Here is a 23,283-nt window from a genome sequence, read left to right as displayed (position 1 = left end):
AAATACATGTACCTAATTACGGGTGATTAATCTTCATGTCTACCACAATATTTCATAACAATTTATATTTGTCCGTCGATCTATCCGAAGTCAACAGACCTTTGAAAGTTGATGAAACTACGTATTTTCATTGATAAATAACTTTTCGTTGTAAAAATCGACACAAACGCACTTTCCGGATTATTGAGATAAAATAACGTTAGAAAAATCCCCACCCCACCCCCAAGGAAATCGTTCGAAACTTGAATCGACCGGATTATCGTCGTGCGGGTAAACGATACTTCTCTGTATACGTATGAACTGTATGGTTCTTGGTTATAAACAATACAATTATACAGTAAACATGTAATTACACTTCTCCCCCATCCCATTAAGATAATAATTGTAACTATGCAATAAATTGATAAAAGCCAAATGTTTATTTCGTAAAAAGCTAGACTGCAAAGTCTGAGATACAATATCAAACTTTATTTAAATCTAAATTGTCTTTATCAAAAAGGCTTGTAATCAAATGGATTTATTTTAAATAATAAATAGTCTTTTAAAGTTTATTTTATAGAATGGTAATAGTATAATTATTGAAATAATTATTTTTACTGACATTGATATCGCTTTGCAGTTAAACAATTATTGATTCCCTTATTAATCACTGAAATAACATACACAAACACACACACCCACACACACACACACACACACACACACACACACAGAGTACTAAACGCAAATAACTGTTGAGAATTTTAACAACTTTGAAGCATAAACTATTTGCATGTTACACCAGCATCCTCAGAGTGACTACAGTTTTCGTTGCCGTAGCTATTTTGATCACAATCGAAGATGGATGACTCAGTCCCCTGACATTTGACGTCATCTAACCAAGTAGGTTCCGATCCTCGTCCAAAATAGGCACTTCCGCGAGCAGTAGAGTTTCTATGGAATGAACATGAAAAAATACAATCAAAGTACATTGTATGTCGTTAATAATTATTAACTGTATAATATATGTGATATATAAATACATGTACAGTAAATATTTACCCTGAATATCCAAGACTTCTGCACACAACACGTGCATCCTTGTCGTCCCAGTAGTCATCACACACAGTGCCCCATACACCGTTAATAAACACTTCTACACGCCCTTCATTGCTTGAAGTTCCATTGACAAGTCTCATGATCTCTTTATATAGAAGAATAATAGATTAAAAAAAGGATTTAGTATTTACTCTGAATAAGATTAATGCCCTGTGCACACGGAGAGTTTAATTCGCAGTAAATTAATGCGTATTAAACTAATGCGAATTAAATTGCGTTCACAAGACAGCTAATGCGAATTATTTACATTTGCAAATATTTTTCTTAGATGAACCTATTGAAGAGAAAATATGTTTAATTCTGTATGAGCTTATTAGGGGGTCAGAGGTCATGGCGTGACCGAATCACACAGCGAGATGATATCTTGTCTACATATATATTTCTGTCACGGTGACACTGGTTTCGGAACTTCTAAGCTGTTAAAGCGATGAAAAAGATAAAATTATTGAAACAGATATGTTTTTTTTTTTCGTTCAACAAATGATCATTAGTTCTTTCTTCGGTGTGAAGAATGTTTTTAATTAACTTAAAATCACGCTTACCTTTTTAACCCTTTGAAGTTATGTAAACTGAAGACGATACCATCGCTTTTGACTTCATATATTAAGAACTCATACAATAATAGTAAGATTATTCTCAGTAGCGATCATGGATTTTTCATTATGAACATTATGAACAGATATTTCCTGAACTGCATTGCTGAACATCAATGTAAGTTAAGTATTCAAATGTTGGAGCGAGGCGAACTCTCAAGACCAAACAGCTTCTAGGTCATTGCGCGTCACAACATAGCAATACGGCGGGCCGTTCGTGTAATAAATGCAGTTCATTTCAGAATATTCGTCTCAAATGTAAATAAAAGTAGTAAACAACAATGTTAAAAAGTTCACTGGGAAATGAACTTGGTTGGCCTTCGGGCTTCACAGGATTTGATCACGTGACCAACCAAGTTCATTTCCCAGAGAACTTTTTAACATTGTTGTTTATTTCTTAAGTAAACTAATGCGAATTATAATTTTATTTCTACAAGGCTTTTATGACGTCATTTACAAATCACGTCATATTGTGCAGAGCAGATACACATTTGACAAAATGTCAAAGTGTCTGTACACATTTTAGTGATTAACATAATTTTCCTTTGTTTTCCACTCAAAAATAGCACAAGTATCTATATTTGACCATCGACATGTGGCCTGTGACTAAATTTTGCCCTTACGCATGCGTCAAAATTTAATTCGAATTAGCTTCGCTTAGCGTTCACAAGGAGCTAATGCAAAGTTATTTAATGCGCAGTAAACTAATTCGAATTAAACTAAATCGCATTAAATTCTCCGTGTAAACGCGGATCAGATTTAAGTCGCAGCAACTTACGTTTAATTCGAGTTAAACTCTCCGTGTGAACAGGGCATATTAAAAAAATCAATTTTTTAAACAAAATTTTGTTCATGTTTTGCATATTACTGGATTTTTATATTTAAAAAAAATGTGAACATATTCAAATAAATAGTTGATATTGATTGGCACTATTCTTATTTAAGTCATGGTTACGCCTGGTTGAGCGTTACTCAACAAAGCCATATTAATACGGACTGAACCATACTTTGTAAGCTCCCCTTTAGCTCACAGTATTTGTTATATACGTGTATTACCGTTTACTGGAACTCACAGACAAAAGGCCGAAGGGCTCAACAACGCTCAACAGAATAACATAGGTCCTACTTTATTTCAAAACAAGATTTAAAGGGGCATAGACACAGATTCGAAATTAATATTTTCTCAAATTTTCTGTATTATATCAACTTATATGTTGCTATAGCATTTCCCAAGGAAATATAATAAAAAAAACTTATTTTTTTGGAAATTATTGAAACTACGAATTTCGGGACGCATTTCATTGACGCATTTCTTGCACTTTCACAAAGTAAACTTTATCCTTAATACTTAAGAAAAGTAGATATTTTGTTGTGTATCAAAGAAAAATATTAAAAATATAATCCAGAAAATTCAGAAAAGCCATGTGAGAAAGCAAAACCAACTTACCAGTATTGTCAGTCCGTGCTCAGTGATGTGTGCAGAGTTTAACAAATTGAACACAGCCAGTGGAATGTAAACTGTTTTGTAAACAGAACACGAGCTCTGTTATTATTAATGTTTACGTTTTACTTGGTGCATTCAATTTGTTAAATTATACAGAAAATTTGAGAAAATATTAACTTCAAATCTGTGTCTATGTCCCTTTTTAAAAAAAACTTCCCCCATATTCGCAGTGAAAAAAAGATCCCATTCTATGGTTTAAAAAAAAGGCCTAAAAGGGGCCGTGACCGTACCAAACTGGAATCTTCACAATATGCATGGGGATGTTGAATATGAAAATGGCTACAGCAGCGGCTAATCCGAAAAAGATTTTTAAAAATATTTTCTCCAACATTCATATACACTGTATCAGTAAAATTTGCCGATTTACACCTCTAAACTCCAGAGTTATAATAATTAAGAAAAATGAATCCACAAGATGTTGGAATGTAAGCATTTCAATATGATTTGGTGTAGCCCTTCTACTCTTGTCCATAGAGTTCGTGGACAAATGGTAAAATTTTCTTAGTGACCGTGTACGACAATATATCGGCACCATAAATTAGTAAATACATGTACATGTATAGAAAAATTAAAACAATACAAACTCTTTTACGAATGTTATAAGTATAAATACTTTGTATATGTAAGTCGCACGGCCCAGTTCTTTGTAAAGCTAATTTCATGATAACGTCAAAAATATGAAATTTGATTTTTTTATTACATGTTCACGGACACACGCTACATTTTCTTTATTATGCCACACAGCCAAGTGTGTGCAATAATATTTATGTATAGGCCAAAACTTATTTAAATTTTAGAATTCAAAATCGATACACGATAATTTACGAGCATCGTCAGTATAAACATTTCGTTTATACATAGGCTGTGCAGCCCAGTCCGACGTTGCGCTAGATTTATAACAACATCATGAATAAGGATATCCTATTTTCATCAAATAACAGTGGTTTTCCACTTCTTGTAGTGTCTCTTAAATTGTATAAACTGTTGAAAAATTGTATATACTAACCAAATCAATAAACTTAATATATTATATTAATTCAAAGTTGTTTGAATAAACATTTTGTCTCCGACGTTGTTTTAACTATATTAATTAAAACGCAGCTATGTTAAGGCTTCCCGAAGCTTTAAAATGTGCTCAAGGCATATTATTATACCTCATTATTATAATTCTATACAACGCGTTATCTGATTGGTTCTAGATAATCAAGTGAAAGGGCCATAAAACTTCATATATTTTCCTGTCATTGTCATGCTTTTCATCATATTCAACCTCTTCGGAGACCTAGTGCATTTTCCCACAATAGTTATCGTTAGTTGAACGAAAACTCGAGAGAGTAGTAGACGTCACAATAGCTTTGTTCACGTCACAGAAGTGCTGAAGTGTTTTCAGTAACTTTACGTTAAAATTGAAAGTAAATTTGAGAGCGGTGCCGAATTTGAAAGTTTAAAGTTTATTTCTAAAAATTTTCCTTGTTTGAAGTGTTTCACATAAATCGCTTCGGCGCAGCCGATTAACAATAATTATTAACATTTTGTTATATAAATAAACTCATTGTATCCTTGTGTACCCGAAATGTGCTCGAGAAAAGTCATAGTAATACTTGGGTACAAAATATTTCGTGAGAAATTCAACTTACCTACAAATTTGAGGGTATTTCCCACACAATATCGGAATCTGTATTAAAACAAAGCCATCACACATTTTTTCCCAAGCAAGATTCAGTTAGAGAACAACCTCTTCTTACAGATTTCCACAAGAAAATTCAGATTAATCCTCAATATTTACATTTGCTATGTTTTTCTACTAAGCCAACTGTGCAATTGATTTGAAGTTTATTTTTGTGTATACTCACGCCTAGAAATATACATGGTGAAACTCGCGGTAAAGTGACGTCACAATGAGGCTACAGAGACGTTAATAAAAATGTAACGATACAGGGCAGCAAGAAATTCAAATATTGAGCATAATATTGCTGCTTTTGAACTTGTAAAATGTAAATATAAGGAATGTTTTTAAGTTTAGTGTGAGTTATTGGTGTATAAATCACACAGACTTGCACGTAGGCATATTTTTCATGAAGCGCTATATTTTTCGTAAGCATTTTGAACATGCTGAATTTCAATCAAAGGTACGTAAGCGATGTATTTTAAAAATATTTGGACATATGACTTAAAAAACCTTTAACGATCCGTGAATTTTGCAATAGATAGTTTTCACATAACATATTTTCTCTCGAAGTTATTTCCCTTGGCCGCCATCTTGGTGGTCAACCTGGTAATTTTTCCTCTTTGTTTTACCAAATTTAAGAGGGTGTAGCAGAAATATTTGGGGAGAAATCTTTATGGAATAAAAATTATGAAATGAAGGAGACTTTAACAAATGTATATTTTTCAGAAAAACAATGCTTCCTACCCCACAATGGCCAGTATAAAAAGTTAAAGTTGGTTGAATGATGAAGGAATATGAGCATGTTGACCTCCAATATGGCGGCCAACGGGAAATAACTCTTGATAATATGGGCCTACTGAAAACTATCTATAGCAATCTAACATTTTACATGCAGTTTGAAAAAAAAGTGTAAAGTTCATGACACTCTTCCCGTCATAACAACTCAAGTTGGCAGTGATTTGACGTCATTTTCCATTATGACGTCATAATTTTGTAGTTCAGAGAAGTGAAGGCACAGAGTGCTCTGTGATATTCTATGGGAAGCCTTAACCTACCTGCGAACAGAGTTTTATGATTTGACGCTGTTCCGTTCGGATGGCCAACGTCACTTTTTCTGTCAATTTTTGAAAAAATATTTCTTGCGGTTATTTTTTCTTAATATTTTCACTTTCTGTCAAGTAAGCGATACTTGAGAAAGATATCAGAAAATGACGATTGACGATAGCCGCTTTATTTGCGACAAATTTAATTTTTATGAAGCTTTGACTTGCTATATAAAGAAAATAATCATTTTTCTCAGAACACTTTACTTCAAAGTTTATGACTTTTTAACTCTGGGCCGTGCACACTATCTGCGACCTTTAAAGACCGCAATTTTTACGACATATGAAGTTCAAACAATCAAAATAAAAAGAAATACACATTTTCGTGCATTTTTTTATCAAGTAAACTAAATTCATACACAGAGGAAGACGAAACAAAAAGACGTAATTGATATTCTGATCATTCTAAGTCTTGTTCAGTACACTTTACACATTTTATTTCAACTTAATTTTTTTTTTTAACCTTGAAACATCCTTGAGATATCAAAGACATTGATACTTTTTCAGTTCAGATGTTAAAGAAGGTCATGCTGCACTGTCATTATAAACAGAAACTAAGTCTGAACTATCACTTAATTATAACGTACAACGTTTGTTTAAAAATATAATTTGACAAATAGTTGCAAAAGATATTTGGGATAAGTTTAATATTGTAATCAGTTCACAATAATCAAATTTGATTTAATTGATATTATTAAAGAAATAAGGACGGCTAGGTAACGACATGGTGTTTAAAACAGCAACTTACATATCACAAACTCCCCAGTCGCCTGCATGACGCAGTGATTAGAGCGTTTGTTCGAGAGTCGCGGAGTAAGGAGTTGATCCTTACGTCGCGGGTTCGAATCCCACTGAGACTTGGAAACCGGACCCTTTGATTGCATGAGACCATATAAACCGAGGTCCCGTGTCGCAATAGGTGCTGGCACGAAAAAGATCCCTCACTGCTCAATGGCCCTAAGTGCCGAGTATAGGTCAAAATTTGTAGCCCTCCACCGGCAAGTGGTGGCGTCTCCATATGAGTGAAAAATTCTCGAGAGGGACGTTAAACAACGAAAAACAAACAAACAAATTCACCAATTACCCCAACGATCTCAATCCAGAATAAAATGCTATTAAATCTGTTTTAATTTGTCACCATTGTTTATGTTTTTCTCTGTATACAATTGTAAGATTGTGATGAGATTAAAAAATAAAACAATTAAAAAATGAGATTAAAAAAACCAAGAAAAATCGGCTGAATCTGTTTTTTTTTTTTTTTACTTTGTAAATTGAATTTTTAGGAAATTTACGCATATTTTATTTTTTTCTTCCGACTAACTGATTGCAGACTTTCTAACCGATAACCATCGTTCCGACCACCGAGTAACCGGTAACAAACTCCCATCCCTAATATATACCTGATATATATATATATATATATATATATATATATATATATATATATATATATATATATATATATATATAGATATAGATATAGATATATATATTCCCCTCAAAATCTCAAGGAAAAAATTTGATGGTTGCATAATAATTGTTTTATGTTGAGGCCCTGTTGTTTTTGTAAGGAATTCGAATCATTTATTTTATATTCTTATGTAACACTTTGAATCCCTATTATGACCTCACTCTACTCATGAGGATCATTATTGAAATAAAATAAAATTTGCACTACCTGAGGATATATGCATATCAATGTGACCAACCATGGCTTTCTATTTTTCAGAAGAGGATTGACAAAGATGATTTCCTACATATTACTTATTTCATACATATTCGTTAGGTACACTTTAATCCCTGCATATGGTGTTTATGTCTCCCAACTGCTTCGATACCCAAAAGCATGCTCAATTTTTAAACCTAGGTAAGATACTGACAAATAAATTTACGTATCAAAGATTTCAACAACCCTGTTTTGTTTTTTTGTTTTTTTGTTTTTTTTTTTTTGTTTTTTTTTTTTTGTTTGTTTGTTTGTTTGTTTGTTTGTTTATTTTTTGACCTATACGTCTTTATAGATACGTGATTTATCAATATTCTTCAATAGATCCACCGTTTTGTCTTCGAAGACGCTTTAAGTAATATAGAGTTTAAAAATATAAAAAGTTCTCTTACACGATTATTATCTTTTTTTTTTGCAGCATCCGATCTCTTCCGATGAAAATTATCAGCAAAATATTACTCTTCTTTCATTCAAAAGATAGAAATAAATCATAAAAAAAATAATGCGTATATATTAAGAGAGAAATATTTAAAAAAAAAAATAAAAACTGTTCTAAAGTATATACTCTACCCATTTAACATCCAATATGTTGGAAATATTCAAATTAAATTTGAAGAAATTATCCGAATTTATGAAAACTTAGTTTGAATTAAGTGGATAAGAGTTTTTTTCTAAACCGACATCAGATGAAAAAAGGTGTTCGAGAAATTTGCAACGTCAATGTCACTGGCACACCCCGTAAACACCAAGGTTACTACAAACGTAATCGTAACAGTGAATAAGATGTTACCCAAATATTAGCAGGTATTAGATCATTGAACTAAATTTTGTTCTAAATTATCGTTGGACGTTAAAGTACCATTTCGTATTCATTCTTTAAAAAAATTTCAAAAATATATTTTCAAATAAGTCATTTGATATAATAAAAATTGAAATACTTTAATATTACTATACTTTTCATATCGCCGGAATAACATTCAATTTCCAGACCATTATTGGAACTACAGTGCTCCGAACTAAATGTGCCAAATCTACACTCTGTTAACCTCTTTTCCCGGCCAATGCACCTTATACTGTTCACCAAAGGTTTACCAAATGAATTTCCATATTCCCAATTGCGTAACAAAGCTTGATGCCTGCAAATTAAGAAATACAGTGCTTGAAACTTGTATTATCATACATAGTTTGATATTCTGTATGATACTATAACTACAAATTATCAGAATAATGAGGTAATGATTATAAGATTATTGTACATGTATCAGTCTTTGTTAACCGTGTAGTTTTCTCGTCCCGAGGATAGCTTTGATGTGTGAGAGTGTGTATGTTACAATGAAAATGAAAAGCGAAGACATACCCAGGGAATCCAAGACTTCTACAAATAACATTTGAATCTGATTCATCCCAACTGCTCTGACACAATACTCTCCAAGTACCATTGATGTAAATTTTAGGTTTAACTACATTCTTCACTAGTGCAGTGTTTTCAATTACATATCTAATCGTGTCTGGAAAGAAAATCAGAAAATGTGCCATTTAATCTTCCGATTCCTTTCGGAATCCTTTTTTATGGCCCGGGATCGAAAGATCCCGGGGGTATATTGTTTTTGTCCTGTCTGTCTGTTTGTCTGTTTATCTGTTTGTCTGTCTGTCTGTTGTCAACTTTAACCTTGCCCATAACTTTTGATTGGTTGGAGCTATGACTTTCATATTTCACATGTGTATTCCTTGTGACAAGACCTTTCTTTGGGTACCATCATATTTGACCTTTTGACCTTGACCTTGGAGTTTGACCCACTTTTGCAAAATTTTATGAGACTTTAACCTTGCCCATAACTTCTGAACATTTGGTGCTTGGGGTTTCAACCTCACATGTGGCCTTCCTTTGGATACCAACAACTTTGACCTTTTGACCTTGGAGTTTGACCTACTTTTGAAAAACTTTAACCTTGGCTATAACTTTTGAACAGTTGGTTCTTGGGGATTCAAACTTCACATGTGTATTCCTTGTGACAAGACCTTCCTCTGGATATCAACCTCTTTGACCCTTTGACCTTGACCTACTAGTTTGACCTACTTTCGAAAAACTTTAACCTTGGCCAAAACTTTTGAACGGTTAGAGCTAGGGCTTTCATACTTCACATATGTAATCCTTGTGACAAGACCTTCCTTTGGATCCAACCACTTTGACCCTTTGACCTTTACCTAGGAGTTTGACCTACTTTTGAAAAACTTTAACCTTGGCCATAACTTTTGAATGGTTGATGCTAGGGTTTTCATACCTCACGTATGTAATCCTTGTGACATACCTTCCTTTGGATACCAAGCACTTTGACCCTTTGACCTTGACATAGGAGTTTGACCTACTTTCGAAAAACTTTAACCTTGGCCATAACTTTTGAATGGTTGGTGCTAGGGCTTTAAAACTTTACATATGTAATCCTTGTGACAAAACCTTCCTTTGGATACCAACAACTTTGACCTTGACCTTGATGTTTTACTTACTTTTTAAAAACTTTAACCGTCGCCATAACTTTTGAACAGTTGCAGCTAGGGCTTTCAAATTTAACATTTTTTATCTTTTGGCCTGGATTTTGACTTGCATTTGAAAACTTTAACCTTCGCCATAAGCTGCCATATGGGGGCATCAGTGTTTCACAAACACATCTTGTTACGTACTATTTTCATTAAAAAAAAAAGAACTAAAACGATCAACCTTCTGAAAAACAAGTGGCCCAAGGGCCTAAACGGTCACCTGAGTATCATAAACACTGTAAAGGATCCATAGAAGTATAAAGCAAATTTAACTGAAAGATGAAGCTATGTTGCCCAAGAATTTCAAACATGGGTAATCCCAGATTACAGAGCTTACCTCAATGAATATTGTCTTTAAGTAAGGCAAACTAATAATCTAGTAGTGTGCATCCCTAGATGTAGCATTTATGCAATTTTGGTCTGATAGGGCATGCAGTTACTCGGGAATGGACTTAACTAAAAATTGAAAACTAGTCACTCATCTAGAAAATGTAAGTCAAATCCAGCATCTAAAGCAAGTTTGAGAATGTTCATCCCGTGATGCATCATCCATGCAAGTTTAGTTCAGATACCCCTTATAGCTCCAAAAAACATCGGGCTTATAGTCACTTAAAAACTGGATCCGCTCCAAACACATTAACCTGGTCACGCATCTAAAAAATGTAGGTCAGATCCAGCATTCGAAGCAAGACCAGTAGTTTTCATCCTTAGATGTATAATCCGTGCAAGTTTGGTCAACAGAGGGCTTTTTCTTACTTGGAAATGAGGTCTGCTCCAAAAACTTTAACCTGGTCACTCATCTGGAAAATGTAGGTCAGATCTAGCATCCGAAGCAAGCCTGGTAGTTTGGATCCTTAGATGTATCATCCATGCAAGTTTGGTCAATATAGGGCTCATAATTACTTGGAAAGGAGATCTGCTCCAAAAAAATTTAACCTGGTCACGCATCCGGAAAATGTACGTCAGATCAAGCATCCGAAGCAAGCCTGGAAGTGTGCATCCTTAGATATATCATGATGCAAGTTTGGTCAGTATAGGGCTTATAGTTACTTGGAAATTAGACCTGCTCCAAAAACTTTAAAGGCAAAGATTTTAAGCACCGCCTTCAAAAATACCTGGCCTGTGTACCCCTGTCAATCAAGTGCATTAAGGTACATCATTGGGTGCTAGAACTTGACTGACATTTACTTACTAGTCCCTGTGTATACCCTGTACACCTTGTTTGGCACTCGTGGTGACCTTCAAATTAACTTTTGATCCTTTGATATTTACCACACATACATGTAGCATAAACAATAGAGAAGCTGTATTACTATGGAATTTTTAGCTTGATAATATATATATAAACCTTTAGTATTAAAAATAATTATAATACTCTTTACGATGATATGTATCACATTTGGTACAACTTTTTTCAAAGCTCAACAAATACTTTGACTAAAAATTATTTTTTAATTGGTGGGTATGCTTTGACACACATTCAATTACAAATAAATAAAAATTATTGAGATTAAACTTTATTTACATCTTTTTATTTTTAATTTAAAATCATCTCAAAATCTCAACACAGGTAAAGTTTGACTACTTGGGTACTCTACTGTGTATTAAATCATCTCCTGTGTATAGGGATTCGGAGACAAACGACCTCAGGTAGAATGCTAGCCCTCAAGGTATTCACACCTGTACAAAATAAGCCCCTCCCTCACCTGGAATTTACCACCCGGTAAAAAATCTCTGCCTTTAGCCTGCTCTAAAACATTAACCTGGTCATTCTTTAGCTGAAAATGCAGCATCTGAATCTTTGATACAATGAAACATACTAGAAACATCCTCCATGCATTTCTAATTAATATAAGGCATAGAAGAACTTGAAAAGAAATCTGCTCCAAAAACTTTAACCTGGGACGCCGATGCCAACGCCGACCCTGACGCCGACATCGAGGGTATTACATAAACTCCCCCAAAGTTCCTTGAGGTGATCTGAAAAATCTGGTAAAAATACCCTTGCTTATTGTAACAAGCGAGACCTGAGCGATCCCCTTGGGATCGTACTTGGTTTGCCCAAGTCTTACAAGGATGATAATGAATGCAAAATACAGTATACAAATATAATGTACCCCGTGCCTAGTGTGTAAGATATTTAAAATATACATATATATTTCTGCAATTGTCACTTGCCAAGTACTACAATAAAGTACACAAAGGGAAATCTCTAATGCCTGTATATTTACTCGAGGTGATGCCTCTTGGCTACACAAACAACTCAGCTGCTTGCCACTTGGTAACACTTGGTATCAACACTTTTAAGTATACAAACAACTTGGTAATACTTGTTACCAGCACTTACCACTTGGCAATACAAAATGGCTATTTGCCACTTATCACGAACTACAACATGTCCCCTAGTCATCCTGGCTTTCAGTAATCATTTGGTCACTGATAAAGTATAAAAGAATTTTGAGCAGGCATTTATCATCTAGTCTATTGTCTCCATGATTTTACCTGACAAGAACTCATCAATTGTTAATCACCATAATATATCTAAACCCATACTCTTTTCAATCGGCTATTTTGCTACATACATAATCTTTGTGTCAATCTTTTATAATGAAAACTATGGAGATAACGAACAGTATTCAAGCTCAAAAGTCCATCAAACAATACAAATTTTGGAGTAGAGCAAGCACGGACCTCTAAAACATCAGAGGTGGGATCAGGTGCCATGTGCCATGGAGGAGTGAGCATCCCCTGCCAGCCGGTCACACCCTCCGTGTGTAAATAATGGCCTAACAATTAGTATGAAAAACGTCAGTCAGCATTTGACTTAATGATAAATTGTATTTGCTGACAAGGTCATTGTATCGACCATAGAACTTACGAAATGACGACTTTAAACGATAATAATGCTTTACAGACAAGAATCCGACTTTGAGCATGCTTTGATCATTAAACCAAACATTCATTTTTATTTTGTTTCTATATACACATATATCATTCTTTCTTGTATTCTATTCAATCAAATAACCTGTTAATTAAATTATAACTCTCATTTGCTAATACAATTTTGAACTCTGTTTGCCTCCTAGATACGCAAGAACAGAGAAGAGGTATATTTATTTATATTTATACATTTATATATTATTGCATTTAATTTGTTTGCTTAATACTCAGGAGCAGAAAAGAACATTTTCAAAGAATCAATGCATTTTCACTTCATAATCAATAGAGCCCCCCGGGAAGTGGGGCCACATCTTTCACAATTTTGGACGAGACACGCTTGCTCATCATAACTATGCATTTAGTTTATTGCTTAATACTCAGGAGGTGAGGAGAAGTTTTTAAAGAATTAATGCATTTCAATACGTAATCAACAGAGCCCCACCCTAACAAAAGAACCCCTGACCCAGGGGCCATGAAATCCACAATTTTGCAAGATACACCCTTGCTCATCATAACTTTGCATTTAGTTCGTTTGCTTAAAACCCAGGATGAGAAGAGAAGATTTTTAAAGAATTAATGTATTTTCAATAGATAATCAACAAAGACCCACCATAACATCAGAACCCCTAACCCAGGGGCCAAAAATTTCACAATTTTGGAAGAGACACCCCTGCCCATCATAACTATGCATTTAGTTCGTTTGTTTAATACCCAAAGAAGAAGAGAAGATTTTTTAGTATATAATGTATTTTCACTATATATTCAACAGAGCTCCGCCCTAGCACCAGAACTCCTGAACCTGGGGCCATGAATTTCACAATTTTGGTAGAGTCCTCAATGTTCATTACATTCGTGCCAATAGTTTGACTTCTTGATGTACAGGAGTAAAGAAGAAGATTTTTAAAGATTGCACAATTTTTTATGGTTTTAGCCCCATCCCCAAGCCTCAGGGGGAAGGGGGGCATCAATTTCACCCATAGATGCTATATGCCAAAACTGGATCAGAGGTTCCAGAGAAGAAGCTGAAAATGTTCAAAAGTTTACGACCGACGGACGACGAACAATGAACGACGACGGACAAAAACAGATAGCAATAAGTCACCTGAGTGCCTCAATTGACCTTAAAATACATTTAATATATAGAGGATATGGAACGTTTTGTAGTTGGACATGGAATTTATTTCACCAATGGGACAGGATTTATTTATATTTTCATGTGTGCGATGCACGAGTGAAAATAAAAAAAAATCCTGTCTCACGAGTGAAATAAATTCTATATCCAACTTCAAAACACTGAATTTTCTGTTTATTATATTTTCTTCCATTTTCCCTTTGCCTTTGTCTTTTCTTAACACAGTGTCATAGGCTGTGACGTCATAGTTGAGCATGTGAGACGTCATAGCTTAGCAATTGAGAGATTGAAAACATTGTAACATGGCTTTTAGAAACATATTTGGGAATAAATAGCATGGCAGTTTTAGTCTCTATCAATATGTTTTAGTTACTATGTTTATTTTATTACAAACCAGAAATTATTTTTTAACTAAATTTGATATTCTTTCACACTAAGAAAGAATATCATTTTGGTGTCCTTTCAGACAGTGAGAGAATATCACTTTTATTCAATAAACAAACCACAGTACTTCACTGTTGAAAATGTAATAAAAGACTAAACATCATCGTTCAAACAAACCATTTTCTGTATGGTAGCAGACTACTGCGGCCTTTCCTCCACTGTAACAGCTACTGGATAGTGTAATTGATCTAGGACACTTTAATAAAGAATCTTCATTTCCAGCACAGTACATTTCACCCAACAGGACAGCATCTTCCCTATCGTCTACATACATCAGCGATGAAACTGGAAACCCTCTGTTAAAGAAAAAATAAAACTTATGTTAATAATCTTGAAAACAATAACAGAAATGCATCAATGTTATAATCACAGGCCTTTACCTCGTTTCTATCCGACTTACAACAAGAGGCCCATGGGCCACAGCGCTCACCTGAGTAACTTTGGCCTTGCTGTTTTTCACCTGATCCCCCCCCTTGTAGTACTTATAGTGGCTCCGCCCTATCCCAGGGGTCATGATTTGAACAATTAGAATCTACACTACCCCAGAATGTTTCCACATAAGTTTCAGCTTTTCTGGCCCAGTGGTTCTTGAAAAGAAGATTTTTAAAGATTTTTTTCTGCATATTTCAATGTAAAACTTCGATTCCTTATTGTGGCCTCGCCCTACCCTCGGGTCATGATTTGAACAATTTAGAATCCCCACTTCCCCAGTATGCTTCCACATAAGTTTCTGCTTTTCTGGCTCAGTCGTTCTTGAGAAGAAGATTTTTAAAGATTTTTACTATATATTTCTATGTAAAACTTGGATTCCCTATTGTGGCCCCGCCCTACCCCCAGGGGTCATGATTTGAACAATTTCGAATCTACACTGCACCAGAATGCTTCCACATAAGTTTCAGCCTTTGTGGCCCAGTGGTTCTTGAGAAGAAGATTTTTAAAGATTTTTACCAAATATTTCAATATAAAACTTGGATTACCTATTGTGACCCCGCCCTCGCCCAGGGGGTCATGATTTGAACAATTTAAAATCTACACTATCCAAGGATGCTTCCACATAAGTTTCATTTTTTCTGGCCCAGTGGTTCTTGAGTAGAAGATTTTTAAAATTTTTTACTACATATTTCAATGTAAAACTTGGATTCCCTATTGTGGCCCCGCCCTACTCCCCGGGGGTCATGATTTGAACAATTTAGAATCTACACAACCCCAAAATGCTTCCACATAAGTTTCAGCTTTTCTGGCCCAGTGGTTCTTGAGAAGAAGATTTTTTAATGACCCCACCCATTTTTTGTATTTTCTTGATTATCTCCCATTTGAAGGAAACTTGGCCCTTCATTTTAAGAATTTGAACTCCTCATTACCCAAGGATGCTTTGTACCAAGTTTGATTAAAATTGGTCCAGTGGTTCTTGAGAAGAAGTTAAAAATGTGAAAAGTTTACAGACGGACGGACGGACGACGGACAACGGGTGATCAGAAAAGCTCACTTTAGCTATCAGCTCAGGTGAGCTAAAATGGGGTGTAAAATAAGATAAAAGTATGGAACTCCTTACATAGTGTTCCCACTTTCGCCTATGTAATACCCTTCAATCAGATGATCTAAAGTTTTACTTTCTGTTCACATCCAATCATATATAAACAACCTACATTATTTTCAAAGTTCTTTCCAAAATTCCGCATACTTTCCGAGATATGATAAAATCAATTCCAAAACTGACCTATTTTTTACTCGAAATTAGCTTGGCCTCTGATCATTACTAACCGTATAGGGGGAAGGGCGGGGCGAATTTTTCCAGAAATTTATTCTATACTCTCTGGATATTTGCATTTTAGCTCTCAGTCTCAACAAATTTTTATCTATTTGACCATATGGTCTTACTAAGTTACAAACAACATTTTAGCTTACAACGCACTTTGAAAAATTACATACTTTGAAAAAAAAAATTTCAAAGTGCGTTGATTTTGGGACCACGTTAACGCACTTTGAAAAAAAAATTCTTTTCAAAGTGCGTTAATATCGACCATATTAACGCATTTTGAAAAAAAAAATTGTGCACGGCTTGGTCAATATTCTTGCAAATTTTAGGTATGATAAATAATTATTTGAACCTGGTTGGATAATTTTTCGGTGATGACGTCAGGATCTGAGATATAGACGTTTTAAAGATTTTTAGGAGTTGTCTTGTTTCCAAAGTTTCTTGTAACTTATAAAAGGGAAATGGGTCCTAGAAATAATGGAGGAATGATTTTTTAATAGCACAGTTTCGTTTCTTTTTTTCTTTTCTTTTTTTAAATTTTATCCAGTCTCTAATAAGTTCGGTAGATGTAGGTGTCGAGAAGTGACTTAAAGCATCGCATTTTTCTTAGGGGAAAAGGGAGCGATCATGATTTTTCCATACCATGACAATTCTCTCTCTCTCTCTCTCTCTCTCTCTCTCTCTCTCTCTCTCTCTCTCTCATCTATTTTTCTATCATATTCATCTATCTATCTATTGTGAACATATATGAAACAATGGTTGATTCATTTATTTGATAGTAAGAAAATAGACCTTGGCAACATTACTCACTCGACTGAAATTTTTACCTCGTTCACTAATAACTTTTTCTCAAAAAGTTATGCAGTCAGATTACTTCGAAATCTGTAATTTGATATCATAAAAACGCTAGACATGTCAAATAGCGTGTTTTAATTACCATGTAAAAGCATTTTTTCTTAGGAATCATTGTGGATACATTTTTGAATAAAGGTTATGCGGGTCTCTTCTTTAATATAATAGGGTTCGTATTTCTTTTTTTTTTTCAGGGAAGCTTATCTCAATTTTTTCATCTATTTTACGTTAACTCAAATTTACTGAGAGAAATAATATCAATGTCACACCAGTTATGTAAATACATATATTTGTGTACGAAAGATAGAGAGTTGGGCTGAGGACCTTTCTACCTGTCATCTCCTCATTCTCGATGAGGGTAGATCAATTCATCAGTTTTTCGGAAGAAATATAACAAATTAATGCTGTTTATTATTAAAATCTAAGTCCACAATTTTTGTTTTATACTTATTTTTCAAAGTGCGTTGAGTTTCTCCATGGTAAAAAATGTTGATGTACACTCTTAACGCACTTTGAAAAAATTTTTCAAAGTGCGTTGATTTTGGCCCAGTTTTAACGCACTTTGAAAATTTTTTTCAAAGTGCGTAATTTTTTCAAAGTGCGTTGCCACAGGTCTTATTTTTCTTTTTAAATCTAAAAGTATGTAATACATTCCGGGAAAATTTCGTCCATTCATACCTTTTTTTACATTAGTAGACAACATGGCTGTTCAGCGGTTGAAGCAGACGTTTTATAATGGTGTGTGTGTTTGGGGGGGGGGGGGTACGTGGGTGGGTGTGGGTGTGGGTCGGTGGGTGTTGTGTGGGTTTTTTCTCGAAAGGAATTATTACAAATTTAATCATACCAACTGTAGTAAAAAAAAATCAACTTTTAAAATGTTGATACATTGTGCAAATACATGTACTATAGAACTGTTCGCTGCGGTTCGAACAAGGTCTGTATACATGTAAATGACCAGGGGCCCAAACTAATTTCAAGTAAAAAAAAAAAAGAGGGCCACATCGCTCAACTGAACACTATGGCTAGAAAAAAGCCATTTTCACAACGTCAGGGGTCCTGAGTCAACACGTTGCCGTTGGACCCCTGACAAATTTCATTCGATATCTTTGGGCTTGCTTCTCTCATTGAGAAGTCCCACTCAAATTGAAGTAGACAGATAATGTAAACAGAAAGGAATCAGTTGACACCGAAAATGCAAGTGTTACGCATTGTTTATCACCGATTGATTGATTGTATGTTGTTTTAAGTCTCATTCGAGAATTTTTCACTCATATAGAGACGTCACCATATATCGGTGAAGGGCTTCAAATTTAGACCCTACTCGGCACTGAGGGCCATTGAACAGTGAGGAATCTTTATCATGCCAACACCTGCCGTGACACGGGGCCTCGGTTTTTAAGGTCTCATCCGAAGGACCCGCAACTTCACTTCAAAGTGCTGAGCGCTTGGCGAAGGAACAATTGCTACCTGTTTTTAATCGACTTAGGTCAGTCGGGGCCGGAGCTAGAACCCACGACCTTCCCATCACGGAGCGAGCGCTCTACCGAAAGGCGTAATGTGAGATAAAAAAAAAAAAAACAGATTTGGAATTTTCCCGAAAGATGTTGCTGCAGTCAGCCTGCAAGATATAGAATGAAATTTGTCAGGGGTCCGACGCCAAGGTGTTGACTCAGGGCCCCTGACGTTGTGAGGACAGGAAAACGCAGACATCAGTTCAGTATTGTGTTAAGATATGTAGGTGGGGAGGGGGCATGAATCGAACCTCATGAATCTACACTACCTGAAGATGCTTCTACATTAATATCACTGATAAAAGCTTTACTGTTCTTGAGATTTGTACAAACTTAGATTAAGACTACCTTTCATATAAATATGACCAAACATCACTTTGCTGTTCTCAAGAAGAAGATATTTAAAGATTTTTCCTATGTATTCCTATGTAAAATTTGATCGCCCATTGTAGGCCATCCCTATCGATGGGGGTCATGATTTGAAGAAATTTGATTCTACAATACCTGAGGATGCTTCCATATAAATATGACCAATCATGGCTTTGCTGTTCTTGAGAACAGATTTTTAAAGATTTTTCTTATGTATTCCTATGTAAAACTTTGAGCAGTCATTTTGGCCCCACCTTGCCCCTTCGGTTTAGGTGAGCTAAAAAAGGTCAAGTTTGGAATTGACTTCCTTACATCTCGGAAAATGTACGGAATTTCGGAAAGATCTTTGGAAGTAATGTAGATGGTTCTAATGTGAATAGATATTAATAGAGAGTAAAAGTTTATATCATTTAATTTAAAAGTATTCCACTGGCGAAAGTGGGTACCCTTTGCAAGGAGTTCCATACCTTTTTCTTTTTTTTACATCCCAAAGGATGATTGCACTTAACGTCTGTTTTTGGATCTTTTTCGATCGCTTCTGATGCTTTTATATCTTAACTTAATTTCACTTTTGTTTATTTGTCAAAAAATCTTATCAATTTGGAACATAATTTAAATTTTAAAATAAATTAAAATTGTGACATGATAAAATAATTCTATGTTTTCGACCTCACTGCTTTCCAAAAATAGAGAAGAATTTACACTTACCTGCCCTTGATTGAACATTAGATATGTGTAAACCTATAGTGTTTAGAATGGACATTTTATTTGAACATTTTAAACTTGGACTATATTTATATCCTAATCATTTTAGTTATTAATAGTGAACTTAGTAGTAACAGTAAAATAAAATAAAAGGTTGCTAAACAAGGATATACATTGTTTGTGCACTACATACAGTGATTTTATAATTGGAAAAGAGACTTTAACATCATGAACTATAATTATATTGTTAAAACAAAATGGATGTTGTTATTGATGCAATGAACTATAATTTTGTAAACTCATTTGTAATGGAATTGATCAGAATAGACCAATTAAGCCCATCGATACTAAGTAATAAAATTTGAACGGAAATGTAAAGTTACTATTAAGATTCTTGATTAAGAGTAATAAAATTGGGAACTTTGAAGCTGATAAGTAAAAGAGCCTAGGGCTAGAACTCCTGTGGTGCACAGATGGATACTGAGTCCATAAATATTATTAATGAAGGTATACTTGGATTGGAGGGTGGTGCCATGTTGGTGTTCATAGGTCAACGGACAGCCCTACGGACTAAGAGTAGGTGGTATGGTAATGTTAAGTCAGCCAATGAAAAGTACTTTTATATCCGAAACCATGAATACCTTCTGAGAACAAAATACCCTGTTTTGCCGGAAAACGGCATTCTATTCTCTCTTTTCTTAGAATCTTTTAGAATACTTTTGGACTCTAATTTTTTGGACTTCACCTTAATTATTACTTTTGGAGTTTTAGTTCTACGCTCTTCTTAAATATTTCGGACGGATCTTTAAAACTTTTGCTATAACCAGTGTATTGGTCTATTCTGGTGAAATTTCAGAAACAAGCATATAAAAATCTATACGATCACGGTTGTTAAATAAACTTTTCAAAAAACTTACAAACTTTGTCATTGGCTTACATATGCATGAGAGTAAGAGCTAACATTGTGAGAATGGGTCTAAAATTAGACTAGCATAGATAACAATGACATGCTTAAAAATAAATACGTAATAACTCTTTTCGCATTTTTCTCTCTATTCTGTATGTACAAGTACACTATTTACAAGAATTAACAATTTGGCCACGTCCATGTAAGTATAGCTAGAAGAATTTAAATCAATACCTGACAATTTAACGTGTTGGAACACAGTGTCCTAGTTAGCACATAACATGCTACATTTTACAAGTCACGTGGCGGAATTTTGTATTCACAACGTTATCTGAGGTAAGAAACCACACACTGAATTATAATATTCAACATGTCACAACCTTTGGTTACAACAGAGAGAGCAAATGTAAGATGAAACGCTTTTTTTCTCTCTTTTAAACCATGAGCGCATGTTTGTCTTTTGATCTCCTTTTGACACAAGTTTATTAATGCAAATATTCAACTCCTGTTAAGAAGAGAACAGAAAACATGGCCTGACTTTGCATTGAGTCAGTAAAAAAGTGGTCGTCCTCATTATCTATAGATTTTCAAGAAATCTTCATGACCCCCACCTATGAAAACAGATTCGAACTTCGTAAATACATACTTTTATTTAATGTATTTACATTAAGTTGCAGATTGGATGTTGACCATTCCCGGAATTAAAAGAAAAAACGATCGATTTGAAAGTTATTTTGTTGCAAATTTAGCATGTCTTTAAGCTGAGTCATCCTTTTTTGTAAGTTGGATTAAGCAATCTAAAGACCTGTGGATAAATTAACATACATTATACACGATATGATCCCATAGCTACTTACGGCGCTAAACTGATGGTTAATTAAAATGAAAATGATTGCATACACTGACATACAAATAACAAATACATTAAGTAAGATAAAATTACATGTCTTTCTTTAAAAAGTCCGGCTTAAAGTAGTGAAATAAATATTCAAAATACATTAAGAACAAAAATATTTTAGCGATATACCCTGAATATCCTAAACTTTTACACGTCACATCAGCGTCATTTTTGTCCCATCCTTCCTTACAAACACTAACCCACCGGTGATTCTTCCAAACCTCAACTACACCCTCATTTGGAGAGCTGCCATTAACAATTCTGACAGTGCCTGAATTACAAATTATCTATATTATAGATTCTTCAAAAAAATATTGTGAAATCTAGAAAATGAATATGAAATCTAGAAAAAATAAAACTTTAATAACGCACCATTTACCGTGTGGTTATAACAAACAATTCCAGCCTCTCTATAAGAATTACAAGTAATTGATCCTTGGGCTGCACATTCGAACAAGGAATCTTCATCTCCATTACAACTCATGCGATCTAAGAACCAAATGGTTTTATTCCTCTTTTCTACAGCTGGCAATGAAACTGCATGACCTCTACAAGTAATATTTTGAAAAAGGTTTATTTTTGTTTGATATTCACAGTCTCACTTTGTAGGAACGTTATGCATTGATGAGATTTACCTTGTCCGACTTAATCCTACAAGGCCAAGAAGAACAACTTATGTTCTAGATAGCCAGCAAATGTAATACTGATTTTGGCAAAACTGCAACTGAGGTTTAACAATATTTCTTTCAGAAAGAAATAGGATTTTACGGTATGCAGAAGAAAATTGTGAACATGTAAAACAAAGATAAGAAAAAATCTGTCATTTACAAAAAAGAACAAGATAAAATTACCCTAAAAACCCTTGACTCCTACATGTTACATCTGCGTCATTTTTGCCCCAATAACTGCTGCAAACTTTTCGCCATCGGTCATAAACCAAAACCTCAACACGACCTTCATCTGAAAAGCTGCCATTTACAATTCTAACTCTGCCTGTAATGGAAGTTGTAGAAATTGAATAGATTGTTCAATAATTTTACAAAATCTAAGATGAATAAAATATCCATATCTAACCTTTTACAGTGCAGTAACATATAACTCCCGCTAAGTTACAACTACTGGATCCTGATCTTGCACATTCTAACAAGGAATTCTCATTTCCATTACAACTCATGCTGTCTAAGAACCAAGCTGTTTTCTGTGTCTTTCCATGAGGCGGAATGGAGACCGGAAATCCTCTACAAATATATTTTTTAAAAATTCATGAATTTTGAAAAAAAAATCGATTCTTTCTTTATATCTATTCAGGAGAAAAATAATTTTAATCATAAATGAATAGGAATGAGTTCACCATGCATCAGACACCCTCGTAATTGAAGAAGTTCTAGCGATATTGCTACAGAGCGAATATTATCAGAATGGAACTTAAGAGGAATTATGTTATCAAAATATGAATTTGTGACAAAATTTAATGCTATTTATTGAGAAATATTATTAAAACACGGATTTTATTTTGCAATTAGCCAGAATTCACCGTGGATCGG

At 34.4% G+C, this 23,283-nt stretch overlaps 1 protein-coding gene across 1 annotated transcript in view; it reads right to left on the bottom strand.

Moving 5' to 3' along the window:
- Positions 1-559: 559 nt before the first annotated feature.
- LOC133201836 (deleted in malignant brain tumors 1 protein-like) overlaps positions 560-23,283 on the bottom strand; it is a 73,792-nt gene continuing 51,068 nt past the window's right edge. Inside the window, exons 19-27 of the mRNA XM_061337639.1 lie at positions 22,814-22,977; positions 22,591-22,732; positions 22,112-22,287; positions 21,869-22,010; positions 14,859-15,037; positions 9,048-9,198; positions 8,645-8,826; positions 1,042-1,183; positions 560-933 (exon numbers count right to left, since the gene is read on the bottom strand). Of these exons, the coding sequence (XP_061193623.1) occupies positions 765-933; positions 1,042-1,183; positions 8,645-8,826; positions 9,048-9,198; positions 14,859-15,037; positions 21,869-22,010; positions 22,112-22,287; positions 22,591-22,732; positions 22,814-22,977 (1,447 nt within the window). The 3' untranslated portion in view covers positions 560-764. The remainder of the gene's footprint in view (positions 934-1,041; positions 1,184-8,644; positions 8,827-9,047; positions 9,199-14,858; positions 15,038-21,868; positions 22,011-22,111; positions 22,288-22,590; positions 22,733-22,813; positions 22,978-23,283) is intronic.

Source organism: Saccostrea echinata, unplaced genomic scaffold, assembly GCF_033153115.1.
Source record: "Saccostrea echinata isolate AGI-Se365-2 ecotype Australia unplaced genomic scaffold, CSIRO_AGI_Sech_v1 ptg000045l, whole genome shotgun sequence".
NCBI lineage: Eukaryota > Metazoa > Mollusca > Bivalvia > Ostreida > Ostreidae > Saccostrea > Saccostrea echinata.
Note: the sequence above shows the minus strand (reverse complement) of the source record. Positions and strands in the feature narration are given on the sequence as shown.